The sequence below is a fragment of the Serpula lacrymans genome (genome assembly GCF_000218685.1).
Source record: "Serpula lacrymans var. lacrymans S7.9 unplaced genomic scaffold SERLAscaffold_6, whole genome shotgun sequence".
In the NCBI taxonomy this organism is placed as follows: domain Eukaryota; kingdom Fungi; phylum Basidiomycota; class Agaricomycetes; order Boletales; family Serpulaceae; genus Serpula; species Serpula lacrymans.
The window spans coordinates 2,475,396-2,495,962 of NW_006763295.1; the positions used below are offsets into that span (position 1 = coordinate 2,475,396).

Here is a 20,567-nt window from a genome sequence, read left to right on the forward strand (position 1 = left end):
ACGGCATCTAAAAAAAACCTCAGCCTGACGAGCACGATATCAGTCAGGTACGACTCACTCGCATGCCGAAAACTAATAATAAAGTCAACGTGAGATCAGGAACGTATGCAAGTACAGCCCGAATACACAAGGATGCTCTATTTGGTTGTCCAGCCTTCGAGACTCAGAGTTGAGACAGCCATGGCCAGTGCAGTCGAGAACGTTATTGGGGACATCTCGAGTGATCAAAGGGGCCAAAAGTGCTAGACAATGTAAAGGATATTATGAGCACAGCAATGCTGACGGGGAAATGCGAGAAAGAGCCAGAGTTGGTGAATTACTCATCGGGCGGTGAGCGGCTCAGAGCAGGTGGCGTTTGCATGCCGTGTCGGAGTCTCAAAGAAGGGTGCTCTCTATGGGCTGAGCTGCGCTGATGCGAGCAACCCTTTCAACTACTTACTCCAAATATCAGCACAACCCACCTGCATTTCGTATACTTAACCTTTCATCCTTTCAGTCAAAGCCTCCCGATCTTTCACCTTAACGAAACTTATACTAGCACACATGCGTCTTTCAGTCTTGCCTGTTCTTCTCGCAGGCGCTGGTCTCGGTAAGCATCGCTTGATCACTAAATGAAATACAAGTAGTACTGATATTCGTACAATTATTCACAGCTCACCAGGTTGCCGCTGAGCCTATCCGTGTCATCGTCGGCCACCAAGACTTGTCAGACTCCAAGGCTAATGCCAACATCAGATTCGGCCATGCTTTAGCCAATGCCAACGTCAACGGCAACGACGACAATGTGGCCAGCATCATCCGCCCCGCCGTCATCATGTCCTCGTCGACCGAGGTCAGTAGCAAGGGACGCCACTTCTGTGGCTCTTCCTGGAAAGCGAAGGCTATCAAGATGTCAAACTCTTTCCGCCATGCCTTGGGTCTACCCCTCATTGAAATTAAGGAGTCGCACTCAAGTCACCAGCCCGCGCATCACAAGTCCGATTCTGATAACAGGATTTCCCACTCCGATGGTGTCCACATCCTGCCCATGCCCTTCTTAGGGGCTCCTCCGTCTGTCACCGCTCCAGTACAAGAGACAGACGAGGCTAACTTGAAAGAGATGATGAACGAGGGAGGTGTCGTGAGGGTATACCGCCACGGTCACGTTCGCCCCAAACACCACCACAGAGGCTCGTTCATGAAACGTATCCACCGTGCCCTCATGGCACTTGGACCCTGGGAGGGCCGCGCTGTTGCTTTTGTCCTCGGTAAGTGATTTCAAATATCAAACTTATAGAGCTATTCTCAACATGCGTCATATCTAGGATGTGGCATAGGTGTCCTCTTCCGTATGGTCTGGGTGTTGATGGTCCTCACTTACCGCACGATAAGAGGCGAAAGAGAGGAAGATGATACTCTCGAGCATGAGTACATCGTTTTCGAGGAAGATGCCGAGAACGTCTACGTACCTCCCCCGCAGTATACTGACGAGAAAGTTAGAGAGGCCGAATTTGAAGAAGAGGCGGAGACAGAAGTTCGCGTCTGATCATTCTCATCGTCAGCGTCTATGCAGTTGTATTAGTCTCAGAGTAGACTTGATACGTTATCTCTCTGTTCGTAACATTACTATTCAGACTCGTCGTTTTCCATCAGATCTCTAGGTTGTGCTCCACCATTTTTTGGTCCGCTTATTGCAATCGCACCTTTGACTCGAAGGACTCTCACATTCCTTAAAATTTCTTCTCTGTTGTATTTCTGCTCGTCATACAGTATCTGGTATTATTTATTGTCGAAAAATTGTACAGCTATGAATGCTGTTGGCAGATTGGTGATGGTCAGAGTGAGACTGATACCCTCTGAATTCCATGCTATCTTGATAGCATCCGCTATTTTCAAAGTTGAGCACTGGCCTTCGCAAGGCCTAGGTGCAACTCTGTACATAGAACTCACATTCGGAGCCGCCGTCGAAGAACTACAGTCCTCGAGTCTCACTGGTACACGTTCCACAGTTCTGGACAGATGGTCACCATGATGAAAAACCACGGTCTTGACGGGTAAACTATTTGTAAAGTTGCTAGAAAGTGTCCTGAGAGATTCGTTGCCCTGGGGGCTTTCGGCCGACAAAGCAACCATCAATTCATTTTGTTCAAAACATGCATGTGAAGCAAGGATATCAAAGGAATTTGCAGCGGCAACACCCAGAGCAGTCCGGTCAAGATTCCTGTGCTTGATGAAACGATCGCCTTGCGAGAACCATGCACAGGAAAAGACACATACGATGTCTAGACTGACTCAAGTCTTTGCTGAAGCGCCGGGAGTTCTCCTAGGTAAAACATATATTGAGAGTCGGTGCGAGTACAACAGACGAGAGATATCCAAACGAGGTTGTGAAAGCGATAGATAAAGCAAGCCATAAAGCTCAGAAAAGGGAAGCCTTTGTCAACTTCGCCCATAGATAACCTACAACAGCTGGACCAAAACAACAGAACGCATCGAGTATCTCCCATATATGACGTAATTCGAGCGGTATGTCTACTGGAGCCTTCGTACCAGAGGGAAAGGATGGTGTGCTATGAAACTTTGTGATAAATTCGTCTTTCTCAGTCCATAGTTTCCTCAGCCACAGGTCGAACTCGACTTTCTCGTGTTCTGGGAAGTCGACCTCGACAGCGCCGCTATTCGGGATGGCATCGGGATTCGTCGTTGATATGTCTCCGATGGGAACATCACGAGCAACGTCGAACATTCGCAGGTGCATATGTATGACCGGGGGCGGTGTACGGTCAAGAAAGATGGATCGCAAGGTGTAGTATGATTGCCCATAACCCATGGGTGGCACACCTTTCGGGAAAGGCTTTAGTTAGCTTCGAACTGTCGTGATAATGAAAGGTGAGAGTTACCGGGATAAATTATAGTGATGTCAAGCATCCTCAGCGATGGTATACGAGGGGTAAGAGAGCGAAGACTGTAGTGTAAACCCGTTGAACGAGGCAGCAATACATTTAGTAAGTCAGGCTGGGGGGGGGTCAATGATGAGTTTCGAGTATGGATGGGCTTTGGCAGAGAGTAAACTCACTGTTCCAAGCTTGTCAGCATATCTCTTGCTGATGGGTCGTGTATCCCTGCTTACGAGAGTTCCCTCCGGATATAGTATGAATGTGAGTGGTTTGTCCTGTTGCTGCGCTTGTTTCCCCAGTTTCGATAGTTGTGAACTTAGATGTAGTCTATCGGATGCCCATGATCGTGCTAGAAATATAAAATTATAGAATTGCATGCCCTGAGTGTTATCATGAATCGATTGTATCATAGTAGACTCAAACAAACGCCGTACCCATCCCAGGATAGGAACCCACTTTAGACTTCTCTTCAACACGATGAACACATCTTTGTGTGTTCCCGCAAAATAAGTAAGACACCAAACGTACCACCAGTCGCAATAGACCTGTGATTGCAATGAACGAGTCAGCAATGTGTTACATGCGAAGAACACGCGGCTGTAGTTGTACTTGGTGGTTCGCGATGATAACGGATTTGGCAGGCAAGCGCAAGGACACGACCTTGCCTGCAGCATCTCTCTTGACTATCCGCTCAACCTCCTCTTCTGTGAACCGCCCTTGACCTTGGGTCTCGAAAGTGACTGATAATCGGGTAGGGGCAAACCACTGGTTCATGAGAACTAAGAGATTAGGTTAGAGCTGGACATGGTGCTCTTGCGAGTTGCTTACTCATAAGAGTCGCGAAGGCTTCTTTGGTATACCTGATGCCCTCATCATACAATGTCCTCGACCACGGAAAAGGAAATAATCGTAAAGGCAATAGAAATACAAACTGGAACCCGTTAACCATTACACATCCTGAGATGAAGACAATAAGAAACAGAGCTGCATTCAAAATCTGCGGCCATGTTCTTGGGGATCGTTTAGAAATGGGCAGTTCGTGAGTTTGGAGAACAGCAGTCATGAGGAAACCTGTATAGTATACTTAGCCTCATGCCTATTGAAAAGGTCGCGGTAGGGGCGTCTGACAAATTACGGCTTGCGCGGCTCCATGGCCTGGGTGTCCCGAAAAGGCCGCGGACATTGAAACGTTCGTTTGCGTCCGTGCCAGCAGGAGCGTTAGCGCGTTGCCACCTGATTCCAACCATGGAATTTCATCTGGAGCTCGAAGTTTTCCGATTTTATGCCTCTGACTGCCGTTTAACAGCCGTTATCTTGGACGCCCTTTGATATTGCTCTGATTCGAAAAGGAGCGTACGGGGCCCATTTAAGTAGTTCTGCTTACTCCAACGCCATTATGTCCTAGGCAATTCAGATCGCGCACATGTGCACCGTGGGGGTTTTACATGCACAGCTAGGTTTCACCAAGTGATCCGACGACAGTCATGCTGATTGTCAGGGATAATAGAGGGAGGCTATAAGAATTTACGGCCAGTGCTGCGAGTTTCTTTGCCGCAGTCAGTTAGGACAGGGTAGGACTTGAATGCGTTCATGTCATGCCAGCACCATGAGACGCTCATCAGACATGTTTGTGGTGTGGCTGACGTGAGAAACACGTTGGGATCCTCTCCAGGCTGATATGGATGTGCTGGGTATTCCTGTCAGGCTTCCAGCACCACGCTTCCAGAATTATCAAGGTATGTTTTACCCACATGCGTGTATTTTCTCACTATCATAATTGTGCCATGGATTTAGATATAACATTGAGAGCAGCTGCTCATGATGACAGGCTGAAGAAATGTTCAGTAACTTGATGAGTTGACTGTCAATGGCTCTCGTCACCGGTGGCGCTGACGACTAGGGCTCGTCGAGATCCGCCGGCGTATATAACTCGGACGTAACTGTTTCTGATAAAGCTGATGCCGGGCCCGAATCCTTTTGAGTCCAGATGGCGTGGTCATGAGTGCCCAATGTATATTTATCACAAGGGTGAGTGCGTTCTTCGAATCCGGTGTTGCATGCTAATTACGTCTATCGTATCATATCTGATTACACGCATGTGCAGTGAGCTAGCCACGACGTCGCTCTTGCTTTTTCTCCGACGCAAACATCCCAAGATTCTTCACCTTGTTAGGAAAGTATCTGAATGGTGCAACTATTACCAACGGCGTTCATGGATGTTAAACAATTTTCTTTCTTTGGAGAGGTGCGGTTTCGAATGGCTCGATGTCATTGCCGCTCTGTAGTTATACAGGAATTTTCAGTGCCATAAAAAATGCTGGGGTAATTCAAACCTGATAAGAGGTTTTTCATTACCCCGTTACTGCTCCACGGTGTTTTCCCAGTGTCCAACTTGCCGCACCGGAGACAGGCTTCTCGGCGCCTACGGGATACGCTCAATCGGCCGAAACTCTGAAAATACATCGAAATTATCATTTTTCAGTGAGTTGGCCTCAGACTGTATAGCCTGAGTACTATTCATGCTATCGAGCTGATCCATAAAGATCAATTACTGGGGAAATTTGATGCTGACTTTTTTCTCTGGTGGTCTGAGCAGGTAAGGACTTGCAGGTGCAGATTGATGGTCAGAACTTTAATTCATCTCGAACATCTAGCAAGTTCTGAAATTGTTTCGCACTGGTTAATCTCGGTAAAGGATCGACACCCGGTGAGTGGATGTGGTACACATTTATATATTGTCTACGATAATACAGTCCCTTGACTAAAAAAAAAAATTGGATATTGAATCGAAAATTATGATTAAATTTGTTGGTCTGCTTTGCTCTGGTATCGTTGCCATTTGTGTGATTTCTGAGATCGATGAGTAAGGGTTCGTACCTGATATCGCTCGTCAACGGAACTGTACGTTATCGAAATGTGCTGATTCGTATATCAACAAGCCACCACAGTGAGAAACTTGTGGATACTTCTTAGTCTGATTTTGATCTTACCTTCTCACCACATCTTTCGCTTTTTTTTTTCCTGCTTTTTTCTCTTGATATCGCAGTGTCTTGTACTTTGTTCTTCAGCAAGCTTATTTTTGGTTGGTGAGCAGGCAGCAAACACGAGTATTTCGGCTCAGTCTGATATGATCTGACTAGCACCCTAAACAACAACGCGCGTACAGGTGGACCGCCCGATGTCAGCACGTCAAAACAAAAAACGCAAGGGCAGAAACAACGTGAACAACCGTGAACGTACGGTCACCACCCTCACTGAAGATCCCAATACCTCCTTCCTGGTTCCAACTCCTAGCGAAGAACCAGCAGGCGCCAATCTGATGTCTTCTCCTTTTTCTGTTGCATCCTCATCTGGCGGCAATACCAACATATCTTCAAGCGGGTTCCAAATGCCAGGGAATTTTGGATATGGCTATAACTATATGGCACCTCTGCATGGTTCAGGTGTCCATCCTCAGCAGTCTCAACAGCAGTTCTACCAACAGCCGGCTGTTTTACCGCCCGGGAAAAATGACCTTGAAATTCTCGAAAACCTAAAAAACATGATCAAGGAAGGACAACACGAATTTTACCGTGCTACTCCTCAGCCAGTTGCTCTAGCCAGTCTCTACTTAGGTCCTCTTGCCGGACGTTCTCATGTGCCTCCTCACCCAGAGCAAGTCACTTCTGATTATCAGAGTTCGGGTCACAATCAGGGTCACTATGATGCACGTCAACCAGGCGCTATGTCATCTGGCGAAGCTCCACCACCATCCTCGTTTTCCGCAGAATCTGGACGAAGACCTTCAAGTATCCAAGACAAAGATTCCTCTTGGGATGCTAGAAAACCAATTGCTACTTCTCCAGTGAGCGGACCTCAGTCTACAAATAATGTACATTGTTCTCCGAGTCGCAGTGCATTTGTCGCTCCAACTAACCTTATTTAATCATTTTCAGACATCACAGGCACCAGGCAATCGATATCAACACAAGAATGATATTACTGTATCGGGTCCAGAGGCTAAACTCACAAGCGGTCGCAGTATCACAGACTTGAAGGCTCCCGATGATGATAAGGCCGCAATACGAGGGCGCGCAGACAGTATTTCCTCTCGTGCCCCTGTCGATGGAAGTTTCGGTCCTCAAACAGGTGATCAGCAACATCCCACGGCTGATAGGCCAGGTGAGTATACCGGACGTACGACACTCGATTCGTCACCAGTCAAGTCTGGTTATAATGGTAAAGACGAGCATCGTCCTCGGGATTCTACTTGGCCCCAGCGAGACGACGACAGGCGCCCACGATATGATGTAGAGCGATCTGCAGCCCCACCAACCCGCCTGAGTAACAGTCTCGATAGCAGACAGCCAGGTGATTATCGTGGTCCCGCTCCAAAAGATCAGAGGTATATCGATAGGGATAGAGAGAGAGATCGAGAGAGGGAACGTGACAGAGAAAGAGACTGGGAACGAGATAGAGACCGCGACAGACGCCCAAATTTCGGGTTCCATGGTAGAACGCATGCGCCGAGGCCACCTCCAGAACAGAGGCATTATGAACCACGTTATAATGATTTACCTCCTCGTCGTGATACAAGAGAAGACTTAGATGTAGATCGACGCCCACCGCCTGTGCGTCCTGACGATCGTGGCCCGCGTCCTGCACCAGACGACAGGCCACCTCGTCCACCGCCGGATGATCGAGTCAACCGCGGGCCTCTCCCCGATAATCGAGTAGGTCGTCCTTCTGTTGACGACCGTTCTGTAAGGCCTCCACCTGGGAATGATCGAGTTGCTGCTCCAAGTTCAGAGGACCGTACTGCTCGAATGCCCCCTGGTGGTCAACCCGCCGAAGAATCTCAAAGTGCGGTTCGTCCTGCCCTAGAAGAGCGTGGCCGTCCCGCCCCGACTCCTGAAGAGCGTCCTGTTCGACCTCCTGTGCCTCTAGAAGAGAGAATTAGTCAAGCGCCTTCTCTTCAAGATCGACTCGATCAACCTCCCAATACCAGAACGGATACTCGGGTTACTCGCCAACCAAGTCTTGAAGAGCGCTTATCTCACGCTCCTGCCCCTGCCCCTGTTTCTGTACCTGTTCCCGCTCCTGCTGCAAATGATAGGCTTCCGCATTCAGATGATCGTGCTGCTCGTCCTGTTACTGATCGTCCCCCTCCTCGCAACGGTCTCGCCGAAAGCTCGCGTCCTCTTCAGGATGAGCGGCCTCTACCTCCAGATGTTCGTGGGCGTCCGCCTGCGAACGATAGATTTGTGCGGCCAGTAACTCCTCCGCAGGATCGTGCGCCACCTCGCCCTGGTTATGCCCCGCCACCTCGTTCTGCGTCAGTGGCTCGTGACGATTTCCGTGCTCCTAAAGCTTCTCCTACTACTGCCGACAGACCCGAAGCGCGTGATTATAGAACTACCAGAGAACTGTCGCGTGAGAGACCAGAATTGAGACCAGGGTATCGCCCCGAGCTCGACCGGGGCTTCAATGATGATAGACGACCTGACATGATGGATGTTGACGCCGCTGCTCGGTTTGCTGATCATCGCCCACCTTATCGACGTTTGACTCCTCCCCCTGTAGCTGATGCCCGTACTAGGGGTTACTATCCTCCTCCCTCACCTTCTCGTGCTGAACCTGCCTCTGCATATGATGTCGACGCCGACAGACGTTTCCCACCAGGTGATAGGCGTGACTGGCAGTTTGACAGGCGACGCGAATGGAGTCTGGCAGAGGAAGACAAATCTAGAAGCGCATGGCGTTCCTGGGACAGAACTATGGACCGAGACCGGTATGAGCGCGACGTGCCCCCTGTTAGGGGCAGTGGATGGGAAGCTCGCGAAGAACGTGACCGAAGACCATACTACCCTGGTTCTCCCCCATCGACACGGTCTGTTGACGGCTCACGTCCACTTAGCTCGCGATTAACCGAAGGTGGCTATCCTGGTCCAGGTGAGGAACGTGGTTATCCACCACGAGATTTAGAGCGCTCGCGATATCCTCCGCTGCCTCTTGCCACTTCTCCTCCACCTTTCTCTCGTGTAAGAGGACGTAGTCCCAGTCCTGTCAGACGAGGAGGTCCAGGGAATGCCATTTTGGGAAGGATTTCCCTACTGTGATATTCATCTTTGCATTACCCCCGATGTCTTGCATCAGATATATCAAGGTGTTGTTAAACATATCGTCTCATGGTGCCAAGATCTTATGGGTACAGAGGAACTGGCGGCGACCCCCCCTCCCAGCAGCGGTGGCAGCTTCTATGATTCAAGAGTGGGCCCGCCCACACAATTCAGTGCTGTAGGTCAACCTGGTGGCGGTCCACCGCTTGACAGAGACTATGCAGGTGCGAGGGATAGAACCTCTGATTTAGTTGCATATGGGTCATCCTCATATGACCGAGATGTGAGGCCCGCCAGATCGCCGCCACCATCGAGGATGCCTCCCCCGCCTCCGCCCTATGCCAGAAATTCGTACAACCCAAGAGACGATAGGAGGTATATGCCTCCGCCTCCCCGAACTAGTTAAAATATAGTGGTAAGTTTTCCTGCTCTCTGAGACTACGTGGATTTCAAAAACCTTCATTCTAGTGATCATCTTTCATAGCATTTATAGCTTTTTTGATTTGAAAACCATGCCAACATACTTTCCTTGATATTTTCCAAACGTGTCCAAAGCTTGCTTGAGATCTACAGTCAAACTTGATAAGAATTTTATGTAGGGTGAATAGCGCTGGCGTAGTAGTGCTTTGTATATGTAGATCCCTTGGAAAAGATATGGACAATATATATACAGATTGACTTTTTATGGAGGAGACTACTTCGGATTCGGCCTCTCGGAAGCGCCTGAGGCACATGAGTCGATTTGGAATCATGCCAAAAAACCCACACTGTTATCAACACCCGCATAGATCTCTGACACTCATCCATTTCTACCTACTGCATTACTAGCATCTATCACAACTGCGTATCAAGTTTGAACTTATCAATCTCATGCCTCATAGAGGGAGCAAGACTAATGATCGTGGTAGAGGCTTTCGAGGATCGCCTCGAGGAGGGCGAGGGCGCGGTCGAGGAGGAAGGGGGTTCAGAGGGGGCCTTGGGCCTATGGGTGGAGGACGAGGGCGAGGCCAGGGTATAGGCTTCATAGATGACATGGACTTCGTCGTCCAGGTTTGGCCAGATGAAGGTAGATACCATTCACTCTATTTCCGAGCTTCCCATTTTTCTTGGGATATATAGGCAATGGCCTATCAAGGAGGGGCAACAGTCGCGGGCGGGGCATGCAAAGCCCCCATCCTCGCAACAATGTAGGCAACAGCGATAGAGGAAATACGACGCCTCGCGGACGGGGGACGCCCAGAGGTAGAGCACGAGGATATGGGCGAGGGAGCTATCAAACCGATTCTTCGTATACTCCACGACGGGGAAAGGGTCCACGCTCTAATGTACCTCTCTCAAGACTATTAGAAAGGCCTCTCTTGAGACCTATTACATTCGTGCCTTCGGTATACACAAAAGTACTCTTTGAAGAAAAAGAGGATCTTCTTCAGTCTGTGCCCGAGAACGCAGGTGAGCATATCAACATATTTACTATGGAGTTTAGACTAAAGGTTGTCCAAAGACCCTATAGGGCAAAACGATGTTCCTACTGCTGATCGTGTCGCTCGTGTTTTCAGCGGCAATTTCCCCTCACAGCAAGACCCATCATCTGACAACGAGTCTGATCATGATGAAAACGAGGGGCGACTGGAGGAAATTAACTTTGAAGACATGCAGAAAATACGCGACGAAGTAGAAGCTACAGCTTCTGCCATTGCGGACCCATCAGATATGATATCTATTGAAGAGCGTTTTACGGGATTCTACGTGGACCCAAAAACTGGTATATCTCCTCCTCGGCGCACAGAAAACAATTATCATGTTGACGCCAGAGAGGCTCAAGGAGAAGTCGACGAGGACTCCATCAACGAAATTGGAGATTACCAAATTCTCTTTCCTAGCCATGCCGTAGAGACCTCAATAACTATCGAAGAGAGCCATGCCAGCATAAAAGAAGATCAAGAACACAAAATTACTACGGAAACGCAAAGTGAAGTCAACCAACTGGGTGGACGAAGAACGTCCGGCTTCAGTTCTCAGACAATCGTCGCTATTTCCGGCGACAACATGTCCTCTGTTGTTAATCTTCAGGCGAGGGACACGGTGGACAGAGACGAAAACGGCACCCCGTTATTTTTTATTGATACTGAGCGATCCTATATGGATACAAGTAATAGAGAATCAATCACAGGGGATCGCGTATTCTCTGGCGCACCACTGGGCGAACCGGATGAAGAGATCGTATACGTGGCTCCTCACCCACGATCTGGGAAGATTGCGACCGTCCCTAGTGAACCTGTGCTACCTCTATCTTCCACATCAATCCTCACTGGCACCACTAACACAGCGACTCATGAGTCTTCTGCGATGGATGGGCAGTTTTCCACCACCAGCATCAGAGAACAATCAGGTGAACCTGCATTCTCCTCAGTGTCGTTTTCTTTTGCGTCTCCTTCCCCCAAGAAACAGCCACATCATCGCCCGATTTTTTCAGAAGATGGGCGCTCTAAGGCAAAGGCTAAAGCTCGAAAGAAGGAAGCACGTGTTGCACGAAGGCGGATGGAACGACAGGCGATGTTTGGCTCTTTTGGTGCCATACTTTCGGAAGAACGCTTAAGGGACGAGGACTGGAAAGGGAAGGGCAAGGATCCAAAGTGGGAGCAAAGGCGGAGAGGGGACTCAGATATTGATTGGGGCGATGGTGACGATGACGAGGATGCGAACGAGGAAATGGCAGATGCTGTGGACGAAATCTCAAGTGGGCTGGGCGGTATGGACATTGACCCCGACATAGGCATGGATATACCGGCCATGAAGGGCTTTATTCACAGTATGAGCTCACATGGGGGCATGCATACTACTATGGACGACATTGCGGACGAGGAACGAATGAGGCAGGAGGATGAGGAGGAGCAGGAATCCGATAGTCACGGCAGTGAAAGTGACACTGAGGATGATGGCGACATTAGTGATAGCGAAGAACAGGAAATGGTCTTTGCAGTGGAAGAAGAAATCATGATTGCCGAAGCTGATGGAGAGGATTTCCAGGAGGATGTAAAGAGCCAGGATGAAGTCTCAGAAGAGGACAATTCCTCGGATGATGATGACCAGAGCCCGAAGTCAGGGTTCCAAGCAAGGCTGAAAAGATTGCACGATAAAGCCAGAGTAAGAAAGACTGCTGATTATAACCCAGAATCTGAGGTAGAATCATCCGACGAGGATCCTCCTTGGACTCGAGCGGACGGTGACAATAGATACATTGCTCACATTGAGGTATGTCGGTGGCATCCTTCTCAGCTTTTCCTGAACATGGCTTTTCGTTTTTCAGGCTATGTTAGAAGAGAATAGCCATATTATCAATGGTCATGACCGTAAGGAACGCAAAGCTCTATTCCGTGCCATCGAGGAAGGGACATTAGATGATTTCTATGAAACCGATGATGGTTTTCATACGACTCCATCCAGTGCGTTTATTTAACATGAACGGCTTTGGCATCTCATTGGCAATCTTCCCTCAACAGAACGAAACAAGCAAAAGAAGAAAAGTATTCCTATCGAACTACAATCTCAATGGGAAAAAGACCGTTTGAAGAAGGCCGAGTACAAACGCATGCGCAATGAAGCTCGTCTTCTGGCCGCCATGGACCCCTTGACTCCTAAAAAAGGTGGCAAGAAAGGACGCAAGGCGTCGTTGGCAGCTGCCCTACTCGACGATGCAATGCCAAACAAAGTCGTGGATCTCGTTTCTCTCGATCGGCAAATTAGACGATTCATAGCCGACCTTGGGGGGAGACAAGAAATGGTCCTTCCCCCCATGGACAAGTCTTCGAGAAAGGTTGTCCACGAGCTTGCAAATGCTTTCAATCTGAAAAGCATGAGTAAAGGGAGGGGGAAACACAGGTATACTACGTTGATTAAGACTACGAGGACGGGTATCAATGTCAGAGAAGGTAAAATTCGAGGTATACTTCGCAGGACAGGTGGGGGTCGCTTCGACCGCCCCGATGACCGTGGAAGCGGCAAGGGTAAAGGGACAGATAGAGCACAGGCGCCCAGACATAGAGACGGCGATGAGGTTGGCAAGGTAAGCAACCAATGTACTCTGATGGATTTGTCCTTGTGATTTTAGGAGGTATTATTCCAGGCCGCTCCTAAAATAGGAGAAAATAACATCGGTTTTAAGATGTTAGCTTCTATGGGATGGTCTGAAGGAGAGAGAATTGGAGTATCTTCATTTGGGCTTCATGCCCCCTTGACAGCTGTCATAAAAAACACCAAGTCTGGGCTAGGTGCAACACGATAATCGGATGGTCCGTGTACATGTTGTGTTGATGGAGCATCACGATTACGATTTGCTCACAATAACAAGGTATTATGTGAATGAATAGGCTACAATGTATCGTTGAGAGTACAGTTTTTTGATTATTATAAAGTCATTTTTTTGGTCCAATTGGGGAGAGATTGTCCATATGTCATAACGTATAATAGTTAACTCTATAAATGCAATGCAAGTGATTCTGTGCCAACTAATGTCCTGAGAACGATGGCCGTGTGTCAGACACCTCCACCTATTTACCAGCGGCGTGATACATCGAGTGTCTCGCGCTGTTCCTATCACCGTAGTGACCAGGCTTGCTTGGTTCCAGTGGTAGAGGGCGAGCAGCGGGGGAATTCCGAGGTGGGTGTTGGCGGAGGGAACATGTACGCAGTGCAAATATTATCTCCGTGGTGTGCGTATTTTAGTACATAAGTATAGTTAGAGGTAGTGTATATCTGGGGAGCATCGTGCCGCATTAGTAACTAAATGCCTCTGGACATGCCACGTTTAACGCACGGGTGGTCAAACGAACATACAGTTGCCAGAAACTAGTAGGTAGCACCAGCGTGACAACATTGCCAGAAGGAACAGAGAGAAGAATATGACAAACGGTGTCCATAGGCTTTCCACCCATGATGTAGCATTCCCTGCCGCTTTGTATTAGATAGAGTGGATTGTGTGAAGTAGTAAACTCACTTGTGATATTTGAGGGTTGCTCACTCATCAGCCTGATATCAACATTGAGAGCATAGACGACAATGCTGCCGATATCAACATTGGAAGCATAAATGACGATGCCGCCAATATCAACGAAGTTGCCTTCGCTCGCGTCGACATCGTAGGCATTATTGAAATGAGGCATTGTTGTATATTGCTTGTATTTTGATATGTAGAATCAGCAACCAGTATTTTTTCAACTGTTTCTATATTCATGAGAAAACACTGAGCGTTGATGTTCGATTGCAGGATTGTTGACTCTCACCGATATAAAACTTGAGGGAATCCACACTTGATTCGAGATAGCGCAGAGAACACTAGGGGGAGCTACGACAACAAGTGTCATAGAACGTCCGAGTCGACATTTAAAAGCTGCTAGTACGCAGCCAGCCTGCAACCGTACACTTAATCTATTGTGATACCTCATGAAGAGAGATGTGACACTGCCACTCCTTGCATGAGGCGGAGCACGCCTCTTGCAACCCCATATCCATACCCCAATGAAAGAAAAAATAATTTGAGGCCTGTTTCTCTTGAACCTGTCACTAAGTATGAGATGAGCCTTTGACTGCGAGCACGAGGTCCGTCAAAGGGAGATGGGATGCGTGACTGAACAGCAAGTGTTTAGTATCATAATTCAATATCCGAATCTCTGATGCTCGACGCCATGATCCACTGCTGGTGTTAACGCGTGGTCGATCTGCGGAAAAGTGCCACGCCAAAACTGCTATTATATGGAAAGCGGGGCACTCAAGGCCCTCGGTTAATGGACTACGATAACACACCAGTGGATCATGTCAAGCATCGGATATTCGGATATTAAATTATGACGTTAATAAACACTTTGCTCTTCAGCCATCTCGACCTCGTGCTGGCTCATCCCACACTTGGGATGGGCAGGGTGTGAGAGGAAAGGTATCGAAAGACTGACGATCATGTCAAACATTCACAAGAATAGTATTTCTCAACTTGCCGATACTCGTTGCACTTTCAAAGTACCACCGGGGGGATCTGATATTCTTGGCAGAGAATGAGGTTTGTGCAGATTGTTTTTACTCAGGCTGACGTCGAACGTTTACTGGTGTTCGAGGTCCTGCATACCAAAAATAGGAAATTAGTTCCTAACCGAAGGCTTGAGTGTCCTGCTTTCCAAACTCATCTGTTGTGGGTATTATGCAACCACGAAAACTAGTACTTCAGCGTGAATAAAGGCACCAGGCATGTCCCTGCAATCCATACGGAAAACTCGAGACTGGGATTAAACCAAGCACGCAGCTGTCGGTATCATGATGGCGGAGTCGATTTGAGCGTGTAAACACTATGGTACATTGTGCAGATGTAAGGTAATGTAGACATGGCTGTTCTTCACAGGTCTGTTAGTCCAGAATGGCGTACTTGTTAATCTCTTCAACTATGCCACTCCAGCGTCCGCCATGCCAAGACTTCAGCTCCTCCCACTGATCCTTATCAAAGACAACACTGAAGCTTCTCATCCATGCACCTACAATGATATCGGCATATGAGAACGTATCTCCCATAATCCATTTACCACCGCTCTTTGAATACCACCCATCAATGACCCCAAGAGCAGCCTTAGTATTTTTCCAGCCCTCCTCTCGTTTTCGGCCTACGGGTGAAATATCCTCCCACTTGGTGCCAAACCTCTCTTCAGCCTGCTTCCTAAAATACTCCTCGTTTTTGGGATAAAACTTGGAGCCGACTAAGATGACCAGTGTCGGGAATATAGGGCCTGTGGCGTTTATGAAAGCAGATTCAAAGACGCTGATGAGGGCTTTGGCATTGGAGGGGAAGACGGTGGGTTTGGATGGATATGTCTCCTCGAGATATTCTGCGATGGCGAAAGAGTCGGAGACAACGGCACCCGTGGAAGGGTCCTGGATAGTAGGGACAGTGTAGAAACCGCTTCCGTCAGGTTTGTGCCCGGTGGGTTTGGCTCCGATGGCCTTCATCCGCTCTTCGATATCCTGTGCTTCAACCCAGATGGATTTGAAGGCCAAGCCTTTGTAGGCAAGCGTGTACCTACGATAGCGAACGTGTGAGTCAGACGTGTTCACTGGATAGAAACGACAAGATTAACTGGGAAGCTCACCTTGCTTTCAATACGTTTCCAGATAGTGCTTTTCCTGGCGCTTGGGTCGGAATATCGTATAAAACGATTGGTTGGGACATGATGTAAAAAATATGGTGTTGATTGTTTGATGAAGTGGGTGTCGATTGTCCAATGCAGAGTACGCCTTAAATATGTTTAGCTTGACCGAACCTTTCACGCGAAGAAGGTAAGAGCCTGTACAGCAAAACCATGTGAAGTTTCCTTCATAGGTAACTGCGTGATATTACAGGTTATATGATTGAACGCCGTGTGGCAAGATAAGACATGTTACTGTAGTGTAGAAGAATGAGATTGGTATGGTGGCAACATAGGCTGGCCTTTTGGCTATCCGCAGGTCTGGATACTTCGTGCGGTTCTACATCTTCAAGCACACCAACTTGGAGTATCCGCAACCAGGAATTTTTCCAGTGTAAGTCCCTAATTTGACCAAAGGAAGCAAATAGTTCGTGCTAACACGACATCACGCCTTTGCCTCATCGGCTTGTCCGTATGTCCCGCGAGGATTATCGCAAGCAAGTTCTAGGCATGCCAGATCCGGTGACTCCTTGGTTCCTTAACGACTACATGCTGACATCAGTGACTGATAGTGTCCATTGGATGACGACTTACTTAGCTACTAGACTATCCCGATATGTCAAGTTTAGAGGAGCTGAAATATCAATTAGTATTAGCTGGCTGACTGTGTCAGTCTACTCGGGTTGGAATGGTCATCCGCGCAAAGCAGTGAGATACATGGATTTCTGATCTACACAACGGCAGACTATACGCGCAATATAGTACTATGTTCTTCTAGAGACGTCTACCATCAAGACGACGGGTGTGTCTTGTCTTGTTTGTGGCTGCCAGTGTGATGGAAACATAGGTAAGGTAATCTGGCGCAACCTGTTATCTTTTCGACCTGGGCCGCTCTGGAGAAGACGAATGAATGCGACATCCTCTGGGGAAACTATGAGAAATGCATTTACGATATAATCTGTGCGAAAGAGCGATGCTTACTAGTGGAAGAGACTATCAAGAAGAGTCCTGTCTAGTTGCCTCGAGATTATACTGGACATTCTTGCGATACTTGCTCGCCAAATCGGCAGCAATCTTGACAGAAGAGTTGGCTCTGAGAATCTCCTAAGAATTTGATATGCATTATATTTTAGTTGCGCCCATATATGCGATATCTGACAATACGCGAGTACCTCCACACAATGGTTAAGCTCGACGATCATTTCTGTGCAAACGGACTAGGTTGGTCATCATTATGGTCATATATCGAGCTGGAGTCTATACACACTGCATTCTTAAGAATCCGCTCGAGCAACACGGCCTGACGCTCTGCATGAGGGTTCTCCATCGCGAGGATAGTGCGAGTGGTCGATAAAGAAAGGGCGGAATGGCCACAGACGCGTCGCGGCCCAGTTTAGGGCAGGATTTCATTTTGGCAAACTGGTTCAAGCTAATTGGGCAGCGATGCTTTGCTGTCCGGAAGAGGATCCGGACCAGTTTGATTTTGCTGGACTCCGTACCCTTTGCGCATATCTCTGCAGCTCATTTCTCTTATCCATATCCATTGCCTATGGATATAGCTGAGCCATGAATATCTGCTTCCTCTGATAAGATACTATATCACCATCCTCTGGTTTCCTTATACTCGCCATTCTCTAGGTAATTTTAATTGAACTACCATGGTCGGGCCCGCAACACCAGAAAAACGCTTGCTATGGCACCCTCGCCAGAATAATAAATTCGTCGTTGGTGGCGGGTCTCAAATGACTCTCTACGAATGGGCTCCAGGAAATCCAGAAATTAAACATGTCACATCCCAGCACGATTTGCAGTTTATGAAGGTACGCATCCTAGACATTGTCATTGGTAATCACACAATCAAATGGCTCACGACAGTGCTTTGCATGGTCTCCTGACCCTGCCTTTGATGATCTTTTTGCCATTGGACTCACCACAGGCCGTGTGGATCTCCTGCGTCTCGAGGCGACTAAATATGCCCGCAATAACGTTCTCTCGAAAGGACCTGCGGTGTCACTTCCTGTACGCAACTCCAGGCCTTGCAATGCCTTAGCTTTCTGTGAAGCAGATCCAAATTACCTCGCTGTTGGACTAGATAAAGTTCGTGGAGACTCCAGTCTCGTTATTTGGGACATCAGCAATTCCACTCCTGCTTTATCTCTGCCTACACCCCAAACCACCTCATCATCGGTCGTCCTGCCTTCTCTCGCAGTGCCTGACAGCAACGGCGTTTCGCCTTTATTTCCTCGTATCCCTAAGACCGATGTCGCTCCTCGGACAGATTCTCGCGTACTACAGCAACTTGCTGGCGCAGAAGTCGTATCTGCCGTTGCCTTTCTCCCACATTCAACAAACTTGCTTCTCGCGGGCACGTCTGCAAGATGGTTACGTTTCTACGATCTTCGTGACTCAACACCCGTCAAAGCCCACATAGCTAGCCGAGTGCACGGCATAGCCACAGACCCGCTCAATCCGCACCAGATTGCTAGCTATGGTGACGGTATCGTTAGTGTATGGGATGTGCGGAAGTTTCCACACCCGTTGCTTACATTTACTGAGAAAGATGCTGGCGCGGATGGTGGGGCACGTCGGTCGACGGGGACTGTTCATCAGATTGAATTTTCGAGGCATAGAAGTGGGACTTTGGCCGTGCTAGAGCGCGATGCCTCTTATGTGCGGTTTTGGGACTTGAAGCATGCACGACCTGTCGAAGGTTCTGGGTCGTCGGACGGAGAGCGTTCGAGAGACTCGTCAACATCGAGGATGGTCAGAAGGTCATGGGCAAATTTGCCTTGGTCTGCGGCGGGATATGGTGGCGGCGGCAGGCAATCTGTTTCTGAATCACACGAGTCGTCCACTGTCGTACTTTCCGATACGCGCAAAAGTAAGTTTCATTTCTCTATTTTTATTTGCCAAAGTACGATGCTCAATTTATTGCTTCAAGCCAAATATTTCAGTCGACCACTCGCCTCGTTTTCGCTTGTACCGAGCCCACAAACGCATGCTTTGACATCCAATGTCATGGTAATAAACAGAGATGGCGACCTCGAGCTTTACGCTGTACACGATACACCCAAGCAGATAGCATGGAGTTCTCGGGGAGAACTACTGATCGGTGCCGGCTTATCATGTAAAGTTATCGCTGGATCCCACGAGACCGAGGCTCCTCCAGAACCATGGGATATACCTGTAGCAACTCAGCGACAATTTGGATTTAGTGGCGAGACTGGTACGTTGTCTGAGGCACCTCTGAATGAGGAATCTAGTTTCCGAGGACGCACTTTGAGGGCCACGTTTGGTCGTGGAGATGAAGATGGATTCCCTGCGCTTATCACAGGCTCTAATAAGATCTCATCCTCCAGACCTATAAAGACTCGAACGTACAGCCCTGCATCTATTCGACGCTATCAACTGGAAGCTGGTACTGCAGGCGATGGGAATGAACTTAAGCCTGCTTCGCGGGCGGCAGGGCCGGGTGACCAGCGACTGATTACTAATGGCGAGGTGGCTCTCAGCAAAGATGGGGAGGGTATGAGAGCAAAGAACCATCGCGTGCATGGAGACAAAAGCACATCGAAAGCAAGGAAGATGAGTTCGAGGAACGTTCAACATATTATCGAAGATGATATCTCGATGACTATGCGGCGTAGGACTATACGAGGGTACGGTATAGCCAATGTAAATAACCTCTCTCCAAGTCAAAGTTTGTATGGTTGGTTCTGATCGTGAACTGATTTATAGTCCCATCACAATTTTACGGTCACCCGAGAGGATAGCTTGATGGATGCAACGTTGTCAGATTTGTGGGCCTGGATGAATCGTAAGTGGAGCAGTTATATAGTATCACATGAACTTTGCATAAATTAATAACGTCTGTGCAGATTCCCGCGACATTTTGTCCACCCCAACGTCAAGACTTCATGGTTACGAGTTCTCTCACCAAGGTCTTCTTGGTATCTGGGAAGGTTTCCCTCCCGTTCCACAGCACCAGGTCTCCGTTTCTGCCCCTACATTCACCTCTTTCCACACGTCACCATCTAGACTCGGGCTGGAGAACAGCCAGTCTTCGCTGCTGTCGGTTCTAACTGGACTATCTGAGAAACAAACTTACGGCTCAGAAATTGTAGTTCAAAGTGATTTCCAATCTGCCATAGCCGATCTGTGTACACGAAGGGAAATCGATAAGACGTCCTGGAAGCCCACTGTATCTACGAATAAATTGGAGCAGAGACAACTAGCCCTGCAATTGTGTGGCTGGAGTTTGAGGGAGGAGGATCTTGCTCTTGCCATCAAGAGGTAACCACAATCCGTTTAATACATGTATGCGCGATTTAATTGTTTTAATTAGATGGGAGAAGGATGGCAAGCATTCTCGCGCAGCTTGCTGGCTAGTGTTCACTCATTCGTACGAGATCAGGGTCCGCGCCTGTTCCATA

General features: G+C 48.3%; 6 protein-coding genes across 6 annotated transcripts in view; 3 read left to right on the forward strand and 3 right to left on the reverse strand.

Annotated features, from left to right (window-relative positions):
• Nucleotides 1–411: 411 nt before the first annotated feature.
• Nucleotides 412–1,813, forward strand: SERLADRAFT_466770 (uncharacterized protein; the record flags this gene model as incomplete). Its single annotated transcript, XM_007317985.1, has 3 exons — nt 412–589; nt 654–1,247; nt 1,305–1,813. 3 exons carry the CDS (start codon nt 544–546, stop codon nt 1,523–1,525), a joined length of 861 nt encoding a protein of 286 aa, XP_007318047.1.
• A 487-nt stretch (nt 1,814–2,300) lies between these two features.
• On the reverse strand, nt 2,301–3,997 carry SERLADRAFT_466772 (uncharacterized protein; the record flags this gene model as incomplete). Its single annotated transcript, XM_007317986.1, has 6 exons — nt 2,301–2,820; nt 2,880–2,994; nt 3,056–3,256; nt 3,311–3,421; nt 3,486–3,655; nt 3,705–3,997. The coding sequence occupies 6 exons, from the start codon at nt 3,937–3,939 to the stop codon at nt 2,399–2,401; spliced, it is 1,254 nt and encodes a 417-aa protein (XP_007318048.1).
• Nucleotides 3,998–8,359: 4,362 nt separating this feature from the next.
• On the forward strand, nt 8,360–9,663 carry SERLADRAFT_466773 (uncharacterized protein; the record flags this gene model as incomplete). Its single annotated transcript, XM_007317987.1, has 3 exons — nt 8,360–8,933; nt 9,070–9,389; nt 9,443–9,663. 2 exons carry the CDS (start codon nt 8,363–8,365, stop codon nt 9,378–9,380), a joined length of 882 nt encoding a protein of 293 aa, XP_007318049.1.
• Nucleotides 9,664–15,290: 5,627 nt separating this feature from the next.
• Nucleotides 15,291–16,221, reverse strand: SERLADRAFT_415302 (uncharacterized protein; the record flags this gene model as incomplete). The annotated part of the gene is made up of 2 exons (XM_007317988.1): nt 15,291–16,028; nt 16,099–16,221. 2 exons carry the CDS (start codon nt 16,176–16,178, stop codon nt 15,365–15,367), a joined length of 744 nt encoding a protein of 247 aa, XP_007318050.1.
• Nucleotides 16,179–17,486, reverse strand: SERLADRAFT_466780 (uncharacterized protein; the record flags this gene model as incomplete). Its single annotated transcript, XM_007317989.1, has 5 exons — nt 16,179–16,679; nt 16,729–17,056; nt 17,116–17,238; nt 17,307–17,351; nt 17,402–17,486. 3 exons carry the CDS (start codon nt 17,459–17,461, stop codon nt 17,131–17,133), a joined length of 213 nt encoding a protein of 70 aa, XP_007318051.1.
• A 306-nt stretch (nt 17,487–17,792) lies between these two features.
• SERLADRAFT_415303 (uncharacterized protein) overlaps nt 17,793–20,567 on the forward strand; it is a gene marked incomplete at both ends in the record, with an annotated part of 4,293 nt that continues 1,518 nt past the window's right edge. Inside the window, 6 exons of the mRNA XM_007317990.1 lie at nt 17,793–17,954; nt 18,010–19,015; nt 19,076–19,809; nt 19,873–19,951; nt 20,013–20,427; nt 20,480–20,559. Coding sequence (XP_007318052.1) covers nt 17,793–17,954; nt 18,010–19,015; nt 19,076–19,809; nt 19,873–19,951; nt 20,013–20,427; nt 20,480–20,559 — 2,476 coding nt within the window. The remainder of the gene's footprint in view (nt 17,955–18,009; nt 19,016–19,075; nt 19,810–19,872; nt 19,952–20,012; nt 20,428–20,479; nt 20,560–20,567) is intronic.